At 39.4% G+C, this 17,459-nt stretch overlaps 3 protein-coding genes across 5 annotated transcripts; 2 read left to right on the forward strand and 1 right to left on the reverse strand.

The window, feature by feature from the left end:
- The first annotated feature begins 1,555 nt into the window (after positions 1-1,555).
- On the forward strand, positions 1,556-3,275 carry LOC122758505 (serine/threonine-protein kinase WNK2). Its single transcript, XM_044012735.1, has 2 exons — positions 1,556-1,992; positions 2,690-3,275. Exons 1-2 carry the CDS (start codon positions 1,700-1,702, stop codon positions 3,126-3,128), a joined length of 732 nt encoding a protein of 243 aa, XP_043868670.1. The 5' UTR covers positions 1,556-1,699; the 3' UTR covers positions 3,129-3,275.
- A 4,340-nt stretch (positions 3,276-7,615) lies between these two features.
- On the reverse strand, positions 7,616-9,077 carry htr1ab (5-hydroxytryptamine (serotonin) receptor 1A b). Its single transcript, XM_044012645.1, has one exon. The coding sequence runs from the start codon at positions 8,972-8,974 to the stop codon at positions 7,691-7,693; it is 1,284 nt and encodes a 427-aa protein (XP_043868580.1). The 5' UTR covers positions 8,975-9,077; the 3' UTR covers positions 7,616-7,690.
- Positions 9,078-10,400: 1,323 nt separating this feature from the next.
- Positions 10,401-16,819, forward strand: rnf180b (ring finger protein 180b). 3 transcript variants are annotated; one of them, XM_044012982.1, is made up of 10 exons: positions 10,401-10,481; positions 12,663-12,760; positions 13,197-13,247; positions 13,342-13,437; positions 13,614-13,884; positions 13,996-14,261; positions 14,790-14,900; positions 15,031-15,250; positions 15,378-15,494; positions 16,014-16,819. In XM_044012982.1, the coding sequence occupies exons 2-10, from the start codon at positions 12,701-12,703 to the stop codon at positions 16,202-16,204; spliced, it is 1,383 nt and encodes a 460-aa protein (XP_043868917.1). In that variant the 5' UTR covers positions 10,401-10,481; positions 12,663-12,700; the 3' UTR covers positions 16,205-16,819. The 3 variants fall into 3 exon arrangements, with proteins under 3 accessions (XP_043868917.1, XP_043868915.1, XP_043868914.1); XM_044012980.1 differs by lacking the exon at positions 13,197-13,247 and having other exon boundaries at positions 13,614-14,261; XM_044012979.1 differs by lacking the exons at positions 10,401-10,481; positions 13,197-13,247 and having other exon boundaries at positions 11,319-12,760; positions 13,339-13,437; positions 13,614-14,261.
- The last annotated feature ends 640 nt before the right edge of the window (positions 16,820-17,459 follow it).

Consider the following 17,459-nt stretch of genomic DNA (forward strand, 5'->3'; position numbering starts at 1 on the left):
GTTTTTGTGTGTTTTGTCTGCTCCGGAGACAAAATGGCAGAGAACTATAATGACATTTTTATTTAAAACATACATATTTAATCGTTTACATTTTAGTCAATTTTATTTTCTGGGTTTTTATTTGTCTTCATTTATATTAACTTATCTTAATTCAACTGATTTTTTAGTCTCACTTTCTCACAAAAAAGGGGTGGTGATCGCCCTCTGTTGGCCAGTCAAGAGAATACAGGTTTCACACATTCCCACTTTGGCTTCAAGAAAGGAGATTACAACCACAGTCTATTTGACATCATTTTAGTGCCATGTAGATTATATGATCATCCAGATTATGCAGCTGTTCATATGTACTGTATATACACAGCTGTGTGTCTCAGATTAGCTGGATTAGGTTAAATCAGGTTGAGTCTAACCAAATCATCCAGTTTATCCATTTGATTTTTTTAATCAAGTCTCAAAAGCTAAACTCAGCCTAATGAATTCAAAACAAAGAAGAAACATGAGAACAAGTGAATGTGAATATAAGACTGTATACTGTGTATAATCTGTTAATCTGTCTTTGCCAGCGACACGAAGCAGTGGAAATGAAACACAGTTCTGGTTTTTGGCACACTGTTAAAACTTATTAGAAAGAGAAAGTGTGAATGAGTGAGTGAGTGAGTGGACGTCTCTGTGAGCTGTTTTGTCTCGTCTCTCTCTCTGTCTCTCTCTCTATATATATATATATATATATATATATTTCTACATATATATATATGCAAATATATATATATGTACATAATAATGATTATTATTTAGCTTCTGTTTTTCCACAGTTCAGAAGCTCAAAGTACAGACATCACATCCTGAGTGTGTATTATATATATTTACAAAATACTTACAATACTTTCCTTAATTTATTTAATTTAATTTCTGTAACTTTTTGTTTTGGAAGAAAATGGCTTATTTTGCCATTTTGAATAAAAAATCTAAGTAAATGAGTGCATATGACATTTGTAAAGAGCCTTATTTTACTTTTCCAATATGTTTTTTTTTTACTTTAATAGTTTCTTTAATTTTAACAATTAATTTTTTTTAACGTAAATATTAAATAGTAATTGAAAAAGGCTTATTTTGCTTTTCGAGTATTTTTTAAAAACGTTTTTTACTGAATTTCTTGACTTAAATTTTATACTTTAAGTACATTATTAGCTTTTCCAATAAGTATTTTTTTAACTTTAATTTATTTTGTTTACCTTAATCTTGTTAACTCTTCTTACTTAATGACTTTTATTATATGTGTTTCTATGACATTAAGAAAGAAAGAAAGAGGCTTATGTTACTTTTTAAATCCTACATATATAATAAGAGATGATAGCGAGCTGTGTCAATGTTTTACTCAGATCCACAGTCCGCTCAGAATAAAATCCTTTAGAAAAAAAGACATCCTTGACCAGCTTCCTGTAACCATGGTGATAGGAAGAGCTCTCCAATCATAGATCTGTATATTGTGTGTTGGGGAAATGCTCTGTTTCCTGGCTTTTCCTGCAGCTTCCTCTCACTTCTGTCGACTCAAGAATCTGCTTCTACTCCTAGAAAGTTTCACAAAACTTAACATGAGCTCTTTTTAATTTTATACTTTTAGTTTTAACCACAGTAATGTTCAACATGTGGAAGTAACTGACGTCCACCACTGTCCACCGCTGGGTCAGAGCTGGCAGTGATGCAGACTGATGCTCAGGTCACCGGCAGTGTCCGTCTTCAGATCCCTTCACAACCCAGTCCAGAGCCTGTCCTGCTGGACCCCGTCAGACCAGTCCTGGTCCCAGGTGTCATCAGTCCTGAGCACAGGATGGAGAGAAACGTCCAGCCTCAGACTCCACAGTCGCCCAGGAGCTGTGGTTCAGCAGGAGGTCCCTGTGGGAGCCTGGACATGAGGGTGACCGCTATTCTGCTGACTCTGGCTGGAGCTGTGATCCTGCTGCTGCTCTACAGACTCTTACAGCTGAGACACAGGTGTGTGTGTGTGTGTGTGTGTGTGTGTGTTTTAATCAGACTAAGACAATAATTCACTTTTCTAGTCTTAGTCAGACTAACATACCTGGATCATGTGATTCATAATCTGATTACTCCTGCACGTAAACACTTAGTCAGACTGGAGTCTGACTTGTTCAACATGTCCTCCACGGTCTTTGTCCCTGAAGTAGAAGGAGACTTCGTATAAACTACAGCACTGTTGGTGGACATAATGCGGCGTCTTTCTTCAGACAACATGACAACAACAAGAGACATGTCCATCTAATTTGTTAACATGTACAGCAGGTACGAGACATGCAGAACCACAGCACCGTCCATCTCACCGTCCACTGTTTGTTTTTCTGCCACTTTAACTAGACAATAAATCAGTTTCTCCTCCGCATGGAAACTCAGACTTGAGTAAACAACCAGTGGCTACTTCCCTGAAGCTAATGCTAGAGCGAGCAGCCATTAACCAACCAACCAAGTTACATGATACTGCAATTTCATCATTCACTTTCTAACCCACTCTCTCCTAGCTAAGCTAGCTTGTCTTGCTAGGGTGTGCAGATACAGTTAAGCCGTGTTTGGTTCAGTATGGTACTGTGTTTCCAGGCCAGTCTTCAGCTTAGTACTTTGTCCAAAACCTTGAAAAACTTGTTTCTTGTTGATGAGATTTTGTTTTTGTGTTCCGCAGGTTGAAGGTTGTGAGTGCGAGACACGCTCTGCAGTATCACGGCTTCTACCGCACAGCCACGTACACGTTCAAACACCCGGCACCCACTCAGGACCTGCCACTCAAGAATGGGACTGTCCGTGACGCTACTCTGCCGGTACAGACTGTCACCACCATCACGCCCCTGCCTCCACCACCACCACCGGAACCTGGTCCACCTCCACCGCTGCTCCCCCCACCTCCACTTAGACCTCCACCCGCTCTCCCTGAGACACCTCCCCTCCTGCCACTGCCCCTCCCCCTGCCTGTGATCCACACCACCCCGCCCAGTCCTCATCTATCGTGGGGGGCGTGTTCTGACGTAGACGTCTACTCTCGGATCGGAACTTTCAGGGCGTCCAGGTTGTCCAGTCTCTCCAACCAGTCTAAAGTCATCCTGTTTGAACACTCATCCTTCTGATGATGATGACGATATGCTCTGAAAACTGTATGAACAGTGTATATTCAACGTTTAAATAACATCAGGGATGTTCCAGGGTCCCAACAAAGATATATTCATTATTTAAACTTTATGAGCTTCCACATTAAAGAATGTTGTTATTCCAGACTACAGTGTTTTTTCAGTGTAGTTTCTGTGTTTTTATATGCCACAGAATCCACACTGACGGTTTTTACAGTGTAGTTTCTGTGTTTTTATATGCCACAGAATCCACACTGAAGGTTTTTACAGTGTAGTTTCTGTGTTTTTATATGCCACAAAATCCACACTGACAGATTTTACATTGTAGTTTCTACAGTGTAGTTTCTGTGTTTTTATATGCCACATTCCACCGGATTTTACAGTGTAGTTTCTGTGTTTTTATATGCCACAGAATCCACCTGGGTTTTATATGCCACAGAATCCACAGTTTTACAGTTTTGTACAGAATGGTAGTTTCTGTGTTTTAGATGCCACAGAATCCACACAGTTTTTACAGTGTAGTTTCTGTGTTTTTAGATGCCACAGAATCACACAGTGTAGTTTCTGTGTTTTAGATAGAATCCACACTGACGTTTTTACAGTGTAGTTTCTGTGTTTTTAGATGCCACAGAATCCACACTGGACAGTTTTACAGTGTAGTTTCTGTGTTTTTAGATGCCACAGAATCCACACTGACGGATTTTACAGTGTAGTTTCTGTGTTTTTAGATGCCACAGAATCCACACTGACAGTTTTTACAGTGTAGTTTCTGTCGCTGAACTCATTGTTTCCACTTCCTGACGTGGTTTCCTCTGACTCCACCTTCATTTGAATCTTTGAATCATTTGATCATAAACCTCTGACATGAATCTTTAATTATTCATTTGTCTCTGATCAGGTTCTAAATGTGAGTTAAGTGAAATAATGAATGCAGATTCGAAATCTGACTCGTTTGTTTATTAGAGACAAAAACACAGAAATGAGAGAAGGTTTTTGAGTGGGTTGGTGGTTTGATTCCTGGCAGGATATTGAACCCTGCGTCTCCTCTGAGGGTGATTATTTCTCTGTGACAGAGTGAACATGTTATTCTGGAATCAATTTGATTAAAGCTTTCAATATTTAAACATGTTTACACAACAACAACACTCTCATTTATCATTCAACTGGTTATAAATTCACCAGGAAGCTGTTTGTTCATTCATTCATTCACCGCGTCTCGTTTTCTCCTCGACTGAGACCTGGTGTGACGCGTCTCTGTGTCTCTTTGTCTCCTACACTCATTTAATGATTGTGTTCATTAATTAAATTAAATTAAAATAATTAGGTTTTTAATTGTTTAAGGGATATACCTTTTGATTATTTAATTATAATTATGACGGTAATATTTACTATTCACCACTGTGTGTGTGTGAGTGAAATAGTGACATCTAATGGTGAGAAAGCAGAACAACACCTGCGCAGAGCCGTCTACAACAAAAGCTGAGTCTGTGTTTGAAGATTCACCTAAAGTGACTGAGTGACAGCAGACAAAGACACAGTGATGACACCTGGGTCACACACACACACACACATGTTAGACATTCATGACTTGAGGGGACATTGCATTGATTTACTTTAATTTCCTGGAGACTTACTGTAACCTTAACCACAATTACTACTGGCCTAATCCTAATCCTAACCTAACCTTAAAACATATCTTCACCTTAAAATGTAGTCATTTACATTATGGGGACTTGCTTTTTGTCCCCACAAGGAAGACAAGTCCCCATAATGTGACTGTGTGAACAGGTTTAGGTCCCCACAACATCAGTAATACCTGGACACACACACACAAACTGTTGTGAGAATAAACTCTAAATATTTTTTATTTTATTTTGAAAATTTCCACTGAAAATGAAAAACTTAAATTTAACACAACTTTCCTCAACACAACACAACTATTCTTGTTCACCAGTTAAAGTTTTCTGAAGTGAATGTTTTTACTGTTTCACTGCTGTTCATTTATGTTTGTGTGTGTTTGTGTGTTAAATGTGTAACTTCATTCCTCTGACAGTTAAACTCCAGCAGCGTCACTGCAGGCACTTCCTCTCTGTTCAACTCCTTCACCGCTGATTCACAGACGAGTGAACAGGACTGTCTGTCATCACTGAAACATGAAGGAAACACAGAGGAAACACAGAGGAAACACAGAGGAAACACAGAGGAAACACAGAGGAAACAGGAAACACTGAGGAAACACTGAGGAAACAGGACAGAACAGGAAACACTGAGGAAACACTGAGGAAACATGAGGAAACACAGAGGAAACAGGAAACACTGAGGAAACATGAAACACACAGGAGGAAACATAGAGAAACACAGGAAACAGAAACATGAAGGAGGAAACATGACAGGAAACATGGAAACACACTGAAACACTGAAAACAGGAAACATGAAACACAGAGGAAACACAGAGGAAACACAGAGGAAACAGGAAACACTGAGGAAACATGAAGGAAACACAGAAACAGGAAACACTGAGGAAACATGAAGGAAACACAGAGGAAACATGAAGGAAACACAGAGGAAACAGGAAACACTGAGGAAACATGAAGGAAACACTGAGGAAACATGAAGGAAACACAGAGGAAACATGAAGGAAACACAGAGGAAGCTCAGTGGTCAGTGGTTTCAGTGACATCTTGCTTATGTGAAAAATGAAGATAGAAAGGTAAAAAGAAAGAAAGGGAATCAGACAGCTGTGTGTGTGTGTGATGCCTTTGATCAGGTAATTGCCCCTCGGCCGGAGCGTGTATCTCCCCCATATGTAACCATGGCGACCAGCTCTCCAGCCTCCATCTGTGTGACCCTTTCACTGTGTTGTGGTTGTTTTTTGAAGATGGTTTCAAATGTTAGTTTTTGTGAAGTGACAGAAAGAAGGTCAGTGATGTCACCATGTCCACTCACGACAATGATGTATGTTTGTTACTGTTTCATTACTGTTAACTTGTGTTAACTACTGTTTTACTAATGCTTATTACTGTTAACTTGTGTTAACTACTGTTTTACTAATGCTTATTACTGTTAACTTGTGTTAACTACTGTTTTACTAATGTTTATTACTGTTAACTACTGTTTTACTAATGCTTATTACTGTTAATTTATCTTAATACTGTTTATGTATTACTTACAGTGTGACAGTCACATACTTCTACTACTAATAATAATATAATAATATTAATAATAAGAATTTATTTTGAGCTTTCCGTGCTGGAATAACCAGTTAAGTAAGAGTTGCTGAAAATGTAATTTTACAGTGTATAAGTAACATTTAAAGTGTTCACTTAATTGATTAGGACAAGATACAAGACACTGATTTAGTGTTAATTTAACTCTGTGTTAAATATAAAGAGTTAAATTGACACATTAGAACAAAGTGATGCAACAGAATGAAATTTGCTGCTTTACTTCATTTTTTTAGAATAGAATAGAAGAGAAATACTTTCTTCATCCCCGAGGGTAAATTGTTTCAACACAGCAGCAATACGATACAAAAAAATAACTGTGATTAAATTATTCATTTTGTTATTTTTTCCACATTTCTGCTTTTGCACCAGTTTGTAAAAAAAAGATGCACAAAAAAGTTTTATTCCGTAAAACTAATTATAAACGTGAATTGTGTAGCCACAAATTCTCTATTCATTTATTTGTTTTACAAAGATAATGAAACAGAAAATCAGAGAAAAGTTTAAAAAATTTGAAACAAAGGCTCATGAATCTGAATCATGGAATATTTTATTGAACATGAGGAACATGGAGCTACAATCAAATCATCATGTTTGTTTGTTCATTTATTTATTTAAATGCATTTATAGACATGAACAGTCTATATTTAATCATTTAATTTTAAAAAATGATGAAGTTTCTGTTTAATGAGCCTCAGACTCTTCATCCGCTCACTGAGAAAACAAGAATCATCTTCTCATCAGGTCTGAAAACAGAGCTGCTGATATATATGGTTTTAAAAATAAATACATATTATATTCAAAGTCAGTACAACAGATCATTTTTGCTTCTTTTTAAGAATCACCCAACAAACAAAGTTTCTTCTCAAATAAAGAGCTTTTTTTTATTTTACACAGTTTTGGCACAAACTCTATTGTCATCAGATAATCATCTTTGGAGGAGGATTATGGCCACGATTATTGAAATAATCAAAATAAATAACAAATAAAAGTCACATTTCTGAGACAAAACCTTCAAAAAAAACAACCTCGATACTTCTCACTTCTTTGTAATGGAAAAAAACCTCATAATTTAAATTTTCTCCTCATGACTGTGACTTGAATCTCAAAATTCTGTCTTATTTTATTCATTTTATTTTTAAATCATTGCTCACGTGGCCCCGGTCTTCTTCAAATCTCACTTTCAGTTAAGTTTGTTTAAATGTAATTTAAAGTCTATTTTAAAGTTGCTGTTCCACGGAAGTGTTTGCTTCTCGCTCTGAGTCTGAATAAATCAAGTCAGTTCTCGTGGACATTTGTCCCTCAGTTTTGTCTCTGCTGTCCCCACAGAAGAAGCCTCACATTGTGCAGAAATGACACTTGATGATCTTCTTGAACGCGCTCTGGAAGTCTTTGTTGAAGTACGCGTAGATGATGGGGTTGAGCAGAGAGTTGGAGTAACCGAGCCAGTTAATGACGTCCTCGAGCCAGCGCGGCATGAAGCACGAGTCCTGGCAGAAGGGCATGACCAGGGCCACGATGAAGAAGGGCAGCCAGCAGAGGATGAAGGTGCCCATGATGATGCCCAGAGTCTTCACCGTCTTGCGCTCCCGCGCCAGTGCGATCTTGCGCCTGGCCTCGGTGGCTTTGCTCTCGTGCCGGCTCTCGAACAGCGGCGCATTGCTCGGCGTGTTCGGCAGCGGGAGGTTGTTGTTTCCCCTGCAGCTGCCGTGGACCTCGATGATCTCCAGAGACTCGCCGTCCTCCGCGTGCTTCACCGCGCCGTTGACGCACGGCAGCGGCCGCGGCTCCACGCTGCTTCTCCAGCTCTTTCCCTGCGCGTCTCCTCCGGGGCTGGTCTTCTTGTGGTGGAAGAGCGCGGGAGATAACGCCAGGCAGGAGTCGGACACTTTCTTCTTCTCCGTTTTACGCACGGTTTTCCTGATCCGGAACCGGGCAGCTTTGAATATCCGCCCGTACAAAACCAGCATGAGCGTGAGTGGGATGTAAAAAGCCATGAAAGTGGAGTAGATGGTGTACCAGGGGTCCTGCCTGATCTTACACTGTTCCGGGTTCGCCCTGTCCCCCTCCAGACTGCCCGGCTGAGATCGCATGATCAGCATCGGCGGCACCGAGATGGAGAATCCGATGAGCCAGGTGACGCTGATGAGGACCGCGGCTCTGCGTGGAGTGCGCTTCTTCATGTAGTCTATGGGCTCGGTTATGGCCCAGTATCTGTCCAGAGCGATGGCGCACAGGTGCAGGATGGACGAGGTGCAGCACAGGACATCCAGAGAGATGAAGATGTCGCACGGAACCTGCCCGAGAGTCCAGCGGTTCAGGACCTGGTACAGCGCCGCCATGGGCAGCACCAGCACCGACACCATCAGGTCCGTGACGGCCAGAGAACCGATCAGGTAGTTGGCCACATTCTGGAGGGTTCGCTCCAAAGCGATGGCCGCGACGACGCACGCGTTCCCAAAGATTGCGCAGAGGATGAGCGCGCAGAGGATGAAGGAGGTGAGGAGCTGGTAGCTCAGCTTCACCTCCTCCTCCTCCTCATCATCAGGCTCTGGACTCCTGGTGGAAATGTTCTCCAGCTGTGACCAACCTGTGCTGGTGTTGGTCGCCGGGATCTCCATCACTGCTGCGCTCCGTTTGGAGATCGAGCTACGGTTACTTTGTGGACACGCGCGTCATCTCACCGGCTCACCGCTCCTCCACGAGCGCGGAGTGGAGATAGAGAGTGGGAGAGAGAGAGAGAGAGAGAGAGAGAGAGAGAGTGTGTGTGTGTGTGTGTGGAGCTTCAGAAACTTCAGTCTGAAATGAGGCAGCGTTTTTATATCGATGATGGAAAACGCGTCACTTGTTCTCGAGGAAACAGAGAAAAAACACAAACACAGCAGTTATATTTTCAAAGTTTTTTCTTAATTTGGATTTTATAATCTTGTAACGAATACGTAAAATAAATGCTAATATTTGACTCTTAAGTGTCTTAATATTCTGCAATCTATGAGATGGGTGAATAGATAGATAGATGGATTAAGTTCTAATTAATAGTAGAGTTAATAAGTCAAAAATAATAATATTCGATTATGCATTATAATTAATGCATTAATTAAAAAAAACAATTTATATTAATACTTTTATTCTGCAGTTTCTGACTCAGCTTCCAGCTGCATGACAAGTGTGAAACCTGTCTAAAATTTCTGTTGCTGCCACCTAGCGGCAATTCACGTGCACAGTAAGAGGAAGAGGAAGGTTCATCATTACAATACATTGTATTTATATTTCACTTCATGCAACCACTTTCGACAGGAATATGTGCATCCTAATTACAGTGGACAAGAAATAAAATAAAATAAAATAAAACACGTGTTCATTAAAAGTAAAATCGATAAGGCTATAGAGAAATATATAAAATAAAAGATTAATACTTAAATAGTAAACAAACTAATAAACTTGACTATTGACATGGGTTTATTTTCCCATTTACATGAATGAATGTGATATTTGCCCAAAACGATAATGATATAATTATTTAAATAATCAAATATGTCATATATGTTTTAAAGTTGATATAAAAATGGTGCTGTTTTGACAGACAGACAGACGACTATTAATCCCTTTGGAAGGTTCCCTCTGGGAAATTAAAAGCTCCAACATCCACACACAGCACTGTTAAAATTAGAGTCACACTTTACAGGAGACCGGAAAGAGAAACACCAAACACCATAAAATATAGAATAAAATATAGGATAAAAAAGAACTATGCTATATATATGTATAAATATCATATACACATATATACACACACATATATATACGTACAGTATATATATATATATACATATATATATACATACCTACAGTTTCCCCATATTGCCCAAGGTTTTTTCTTTATTAATAATATGTATTATTATTCAGTCAAACTCCATCTCGACAAAACTGTGACACAATTGAGCCTGAATATAAAAAAACATCATTTATATGACATGTGTTCTCTTTTCTTTGAGCGCGAACGTTGAGAGTTTAGATTTGGTCTCTGTCGCTCTCCGTACTGTCCCTTTTCTGTGACGTCACGGTGTTTCGTTTGTGCTCGTCGATAATGTCGAACAAACTCGTAGCAGCGGCTGTAAATGTCGTCAGGTCTGTGAGTTTATGTTACTTTCAAACATTATTAACACAAACACGCGGTGTTTGAGGTGTTTTGTGGAGTTAAATCCGCAGTGAAGTCTGTGTTTTTTGTTGTTTTCGCTGTTGTAGTTGACGGAGATAAGTGCTAAGAAGCTAACCCTGACTTGTTATGAATCTGTTTCTGTGACTTTTTCATTTGAGGGAAAAGCTCGTTCTTAAAAATCAAAGACAGACAATTAAAAGGTCAGTTAAAGGATAAATATTGATTTAATAACAATGTCAAGTTTGAACTTAAATTAGAAGGCAGGAGTTAAAGATTATGTGCCTTTTTTGGTAAGACAGGTTTGCCCTTTATCATTTTAAAATCTCATTATTAGTTTATGTAGATAGTATGCTCTTACTATATAATAATCCAGTAATTTTTAAAATAATCTGGACAGAAAACTGCCATGAAGTTAATAATATGTCGATTAGTGTTTGTCACACCTGGAAATGATGGCGATGTTTTTGTCCACAAACCAAAAATTCACCAATTTTAATGATTTCGTTGTTTACAGTACAGTAACCAGACAATATTCACATTTTAGAAGCTGAAATGTCACAAAAACTTAGCCTTTGATACGTTTTACTGTAGAGACATGAAATAGACCTTCATTGATCAGGAAATAATCAATAACATGTTAATTTCCTTTAATGAAACCGTTTTTGAAGCTTCAAAATATCTAAAATTCTCTTAGAAATAGTATGAGAACACTTTATTAGCTGACATTTGTCTTTATAATTTTCTGTCGACTGTGTTTGGCAAACCTGGAAATGATTTTGTTCTCAAATGTCTTGTTTTTGTCCACTAACCAAATATGCATCAGTTTCAATGATTTATTTGTTCTAAATCACAGAAAATGTGCAGCTTCTACATATTACTGTGTAATATAAGAGCTTATTTTGTTCATTTATTTGATGATGCATTTACTTATTTTATGTCTGTTTTGCTTTATTATCGATGAAGGTTTGTGCAGGAGATTGAAACCCTTTAAAAAGTGCCTGAATTTAATGTTTGATGGTTTAAATAAGTGGTTTGTAAGCTTGGATTAAAAGCTTGAAATTCCCTTCTACATTTCTTTGACAACGAATAGTTCACTTACAGTCAGGTGACAAAGTTAAAATATAACATTCAATAATAATTTTGTGTATTTACTGCAAGTATTTGTTAAAGTGATCTCCGGCTGTTAGTGGCTGGATGAGCTTGAAAAGTGCTCGACTTTAGTGTTAAACTAAATGGAGACGTTATAAATCCATGACAGTGTCACTGCGCTAAGAATATCATTCACTCTTTTAATTACACATGGTCAAGTCTCTCTATTAATTCAAGAAATGCCCATCTGTCCGTCTGTCATTCCTTTTTCTTCTAATAATGATTTCCAGGCTGCATGCTGAGAGGCCCAAAGCTCTCTGTCACAGTTAAAAGTTCTTTTCCTCTCTTCTTCTTCTTTGTAAGTTCCGGCTCTTCACTCAAAGGTGCAATGCTGCCCTCCACAGTCTGAAGATCAGTTTTAAATCACAATGAGAGCAAGATCACTCACTCATCCTTATTCTCTACACATTCCCTAATCCTTCTGGATTCTTCCTAATCTGCAGTTCTTCAGCTGGAGAAGTTCAAAGCCTCCCGTCACAGATCAAAGTCTCATCTCGTCAGTCTCATCCTTCTTCTGACACACACACCCCCCATCCACCGTCTCCCCAGACACCCCCACCTCTGCCAAAGTTTACATCCCATATTGATCTCTCCTAAAACAGTGTGATCAGTGTGAAGAAGGAGGAGGAAAAGACAAAAAGGCAGAGTCACAACATCTCTCTGTTAATTCAAGTAATGTCTGTCTGCCTGTTAATGTCGTCACTGTCCAGCTGTTCACGTGACTGGTGACAGACTGGGATTCCTGAAATTCCCGTCCTGGTTCGAAGAGGCTGTCGCATTAGAATTCAGGCTAAATCTCAACCAGACTTTTGAGGTCTTAAACACTTTCTCTAACTGAGAGAATTCATGTGCTGATGGAGTTTCAACGGTTTGAGGTTTTTTTTATTTAGGTCACATACGCACATCATCAGTTATAGTAACACAACAAACAAATAAATAGATTCAATAGAATAAGGCTGATTACTGCAGGAATAAATGACTGAAAATATCAATGTCTACAGGAATTAATCCATACTGACAGTGAGCTGGAAGATTGTGGATGATGCTTCGCTGCAGGAAGTGTCGGAAAGGCGTCATAGACTCAACGTGTTTGACCACAGTGAGTGAAAATTAAAAAAAATCTAATGTCAGCCACTTAACAAAAGACTTAAGAACGCGTTCACATCTTTATCTCACTGTTAGTCTGACTTTTCCAACAGGAAACTCAAGTTTGTAAACCACTCACTCTCCTACACCAAACCCCATAGAGAAAATCAGTGATTTTAACATTACAGCACACAGGTGTTGTTGATCCACTGCTGCCTCCATCACTAAGTTCAAATGTCTTAGTTTGTGAATTCAGCTTATGAAATCCTTTGTTCAGATTGACCTCAGTGACACAAAGTGACCACACGAGGCAGCAGTAGACCAGCAGCTCCTGTGTCCCCGCGTGCTAAAATCACTGATTTTCTCTATGGGGTTTGGTGTGGGTGAGTGAGACACAGTCTTTTGATAAGTGGCTGACATTAGATTTTTGTGTTCTTACTCTGACACAGGACACGTGTTGTGTTTATGACACGAACTTCTTGTTCGGGGACATCAGTGACGTAAAACTCCTATATAACACCACTATTATACTTCATTCCATAGTTAGCTGTTAGCTGCACCTTAAATGACGTTTTTTCATGCACTCTGAAGCAGGAGCAGGCTACAGATGAAGGCTCAGCTGCTGTTTGCAGTATTTGGCACGTGAATGTCGACGCGCTGCCACAGTGGATACTGACGTCACTTCACCAGGTACGTGTGTGTGTGTGTGTAAAAACATTTCCCTATCTCTGGACATTTTAGAGATCCAACAATGAATATAATTATTATTATTATTATTATTAAAGTTAATGAGGAAAACAAAGCCTGTATCTTGTGAATTGAACAGAACTGTGAGTTAACATTTTTTCTCTGTGCTTTCTGTCCAGGCTCAGTGGACTGCGGGGAAACTGAACTGTCTCAACTGCGGAGCTCGTTTGGGCGGCTTCAACTTCGTCAATCGCAGTAAATGTCCCTGCGGCCGGGACACCAACGTTCACCTCAGCAAAAGCCGCGTGGACTCTGACCACAAGCACTACACTTTCATCGTCCGGCCGAGGGACACGAGGCTCGAGACGAGTCGTGCTCTTCCTCCGACAGTTGACTCTGAGAACAACGAGGACAGTCTGTCAGTCGCCGGCCCCTCAGACGCCTCGGATGGTAAAAACATTCCATCGTTTCCTCTCAGTCGCCTGCACTGTGTCTCTCACAGGAGAAGGTGCAGTGTGGAGGATGACGCCACCTTCAGGTCTTCATGTTTTTGTACTTCAGGTGTCAGGGAAAGGCGGGTTGTCGATTTGACAACGGCAGACAGACAGACAGACGATGAGTCTACACTGTTACCCGTCTCGCGTCCTTCAACTCAAGAGACTGACACTGATGATGTCTTTGCTGTAACTTCACTTGCTTCTGGAGGGCGGCAGCTGCAAACTGTGGAAGCAGTGGAATCATCTATGGAGACCACGACTGTTCACCAGGAAGATTCTGATTCTACACTTTTCCTCAGAGGACGAACCGCTGAAGATGAAGGAACAGAGGTGACTTACAAATCAGTGTTCTAGTGAAAACTCTTTTTGTTTGAGCTGTTCCTATCACCTTCAACCCTGTGAGGTCACTTTCAGTTTAAGTCTACGACATCAGCGTCACACGTTCACGTCTTTATCTCACTGTGAGACAGACTTTTCCAACAGGAAACTGAAGTTTGTAAACCTCTCACTCTCCCACACCAAACCTCATAGAGAAAATCAGTGATTTTAGCTGCGGGGACACAGGACCTGCTGTTCCTCTGCTGCCTCGTTTCGGATTTTAATTGCTGAATTCTACAAAACAGGACATTTGAACTTAGTGATGGTGGCAGCAGTGGATCAACAGCCCCTGTGTGTGTGATGTTAAAATCACTGATTTTCTCTATGGACTTTGGTGTGGGAGAGTGAGTGGTTTACAAACTTCAGTTTCCTGAGGATATTGCAGGATATTTTTGTCTTTAATCAGATTCCTCTGATGGTTTCTGGTGTTTCAGCTTTGTAAATTGACGTCTGGGTTTTTGATGTTTGTTTCTTCCGTAGCTTCGAGCCTCGTCTGCGTCGAGGAGCCTGAGCAGAAGAGAGAAGAACCGTCTGAAGTCTCAGCGGCGGAAACAGAGGAGAAGAGAGCGATGGCTGCTCAGTCAGCAGCAGGTGAGAGTTCAACAATTTCATTTGAGAAAATGATGAATAGAGATTTTTTTTAATGAAATCATAAGCATATAAAATATTCCTTCCGCCTTTTACTGTTGTGTCTGAACGTATTCTTTGTGTTTGTGTGTAGGCTGACGTTGACAATGACGGTGAGGAGGAGGAGAAGGAGGAGGACCGAGAGAACCTCACCTGCACCGTGTGTCTGGACGTCTACTTCCGTCCACACAGCTGCGAACCCTGCGGCCACGTCTTCTGCGAGCTGTGTCTCCGCACGCTCGCCAAGAACCGACACACGAAGACCACTTGCCCTCTGTGTCGCACCCTCATCTCACACACCGACCTCCACACAGGCGAGTCTCCTTACCCTGACCACATCTGCTGTCCCTCTCACATGTCATTCAAGAGGCAGAAAATCATTTTCTGATGGCAGTTTTCTGGATTTTAATGTGAGATCTTCTGATCTACTTCACTGCTCAGAGTTGGACCAGGCTGCAAAGACCTCCTTCCCTAAAGTTTACCTTGCCTGCCAGCAGAACTTCACCAACACACTGTCTGCAAAATGGCCTCTGCCCAGCGGTCGCAAACGCTTCTGGGGTAAGAAACTGACAAAGATTCCTCTGGTTTTTATTCTTTTGTTCAGACTAAATTGTGTTTGTATCACTTTGTCACCCCACAGAAAACAACTACTAAGCACAAGGTCTGAACCATTTATAATGACCTGTAATTCATTCTAATGACACGCACACATGCTGCCGTCACCACTCTACAAATGTTAGTTTTCATTACTTTATTAACAATCTTAATAAGTCTTACTGTAAACAGCATTCAAGTATTTTTTTATGCTAGGATCAGACTACACGATATGTTCATAACTGGGTCCAAATCGCTTGAAAATCGGCCTAAATTTGTGTCGTCTTATCCCGAGTACGATGGAATAAACGCTCCCTGAAAGGACAATCACTGACGACATCATTTCTGATTTTATTTGCCAGAAACACAAGTCGTCGTGTTTTAATAGCTTTTGTTTCCAAACCTCGCATCAATCTGAAAATAATGTTTGTTTGTTTTTCTTTAAACCACACATTAATGTTCTAAATGTGTTTGTAACTGTAGTCGTCCGGAGGCCGGCGGTGACACAGAGGTCACACTGGCACTTGTTCCATGGAAACTTCCGGTTCAGGTTTTCTCACTTTGCCACCGTGTGTTTGCTCTACGCGGCTCTGGTCGTCGTCTACTTCATCTTCAGCGACTGGACCATAACTCTGCTGCTCGTCTGCATCCTCATGTTCTGCGTCCTGGTTTGATGAATCCGGTCCGTGCTGGTTCACGTGACTTCTTCTTCTTCTTCTTCTTCCTTTAATATAAGTTATTTTCAAAGGATTTATGTTTTAAAGGAAAAAGACAATTATTCCAATAGTATTCATATTGAATTAACAGTTTATTGTCTTATAAGAATAAACCATAGATTTAAGTGTACAGTTTGAATGTGCACCTGTGTATTATTGTTATTATTGTTGTTATTATTATTGTTATTATTATTATAATAATAATATTAATAATAATAATAATAATAATGTCAACTATTTAACTACGTGTGCAGTAAAACTCACTGTTTCCACCTTTTTATTTAAAGACCGTGAAAAACACCACAAAGAAAATCAGTGAACAAAACCAACAGAGCCAAAAGCTATTTTATTAATTCATAAAAACGTCCAATTTTATTTTCAAAGTGATTGTGACATGCTTCTGTATAATTTGAGAATAATCTGAAAAACAAAGTGGGAACATTATAAATTATATATCATCAAAAACTATGATTTACAGTCGAAACAATCAAGTTTTCACAAATGTCAGCTGTTTATTGGTACTCATTTATTTTGTTGTTGGTGTAAATTTGTATCACAAAAACACAAGAACAAAAAAACACAATAAAGTGACATGAAGGAAATTTTAATGATTATTTTGTTACTGTTTGTTTTTTTCGTATTCTTATATATATATATATATATATATATATATATATATATATATATATGTATGGATTATATTTTTTCATGACTAATTCTACTCGTACTTTTGTACATAACAAATGAATATTAATGTTTCATTTCATAATCTATTCATCTGTTGATTTCTTTCTTGATTTATTTATCAGTTGTTTGGTTCAGAAAATGTAGAAAAATATTGATCAATGATGATATTCTCAAAAAACTTGAATGATTTCTTTGTTTTTATGGAGCAAAAAAACAGGAAATATTCACATTTAAGAAGCTGAAAAATGACAGAACTGCTTTGACTTATTTTTGATTATCAAAGTAGTTGCTGAGCAATTAATTAAGTGGTTTAATGTATTATTATAATTATTACTGTTGTTATTATTATTATTATCATCATCATTATGGGAGGACAGTGCTGCTTTGTGAACAGTGAGTGTGAACATGTTGCCGGCTGGTGTCGCTGTTGTCTCGTTTTTCTCTCCTCACATGAACGCGAGGTGGAGGAAGAACCGGAGCCTCCTTCTCTCCTCCGCTCCCTCCTTGTCTCCTCTCCTCCTCTCGG

The sequence above is a fragment of the Solea senegalensis genome, linkage group LG21 (assembly GCF_019176455.1).
Source record: "Solea senegalensis isolate Sse05_10M linkage group LG21, IFAPA_SoseM_1, whole genome shotgun sequence".
Classification (NCBI taxonomy): domain Eukaryota; kingdom Metazoa; phylum Chordata; class Actinopteri; order Pleuronectiformes; family Soleidae; genus Solea; species Solea senegalensis.

Bases quoted from the DNA above. Each gene is read 5' to 3' on its own strand.
- LOC122758505 (XM_044012735.1), top strand. From the start codon at position 1,700: ATGCAGACTGATGCTCAGGTCACCGGCAGTGTCCGTCTTCAGATCCCT. The intron at 1,993-2,689 runs GTGTGTGTGTGT...TGTGTTCCGCAG, and splicing joins CTCTTACAGCTGAGACACAG to GTTGAAGGTTGTGAGTGCGA.
- htr1ab (XM_044012645.1), bottom strand. From the start codon at position 8,974: ATGGAGATCCCGGCGACCAACACCAGCACAGGTTGGTCACAGCTGGAG.
- rnf180b (XM_044012979.1), top strand. From the start codon at position 12,701: ATGATGCTTCGCTGCAGGAAGTGTCGGAAAGGCGTCATAGACTCAACG. The intron at 14,901-15,030 runs GTGAGAGTTCAA...GTTTGTGTGTAG, and splicing joins GGCTGCTCAGTCAGCAGCAG to GCTGACGTTGACAATGACGG. The intron at 15,251-15,377 runs GCGAGTCTCCTT...TTCACTGCTCAG, and splicing joins ACACACCGACCTCCACACAG to AGTTGGACCAGGCTGCAAAG.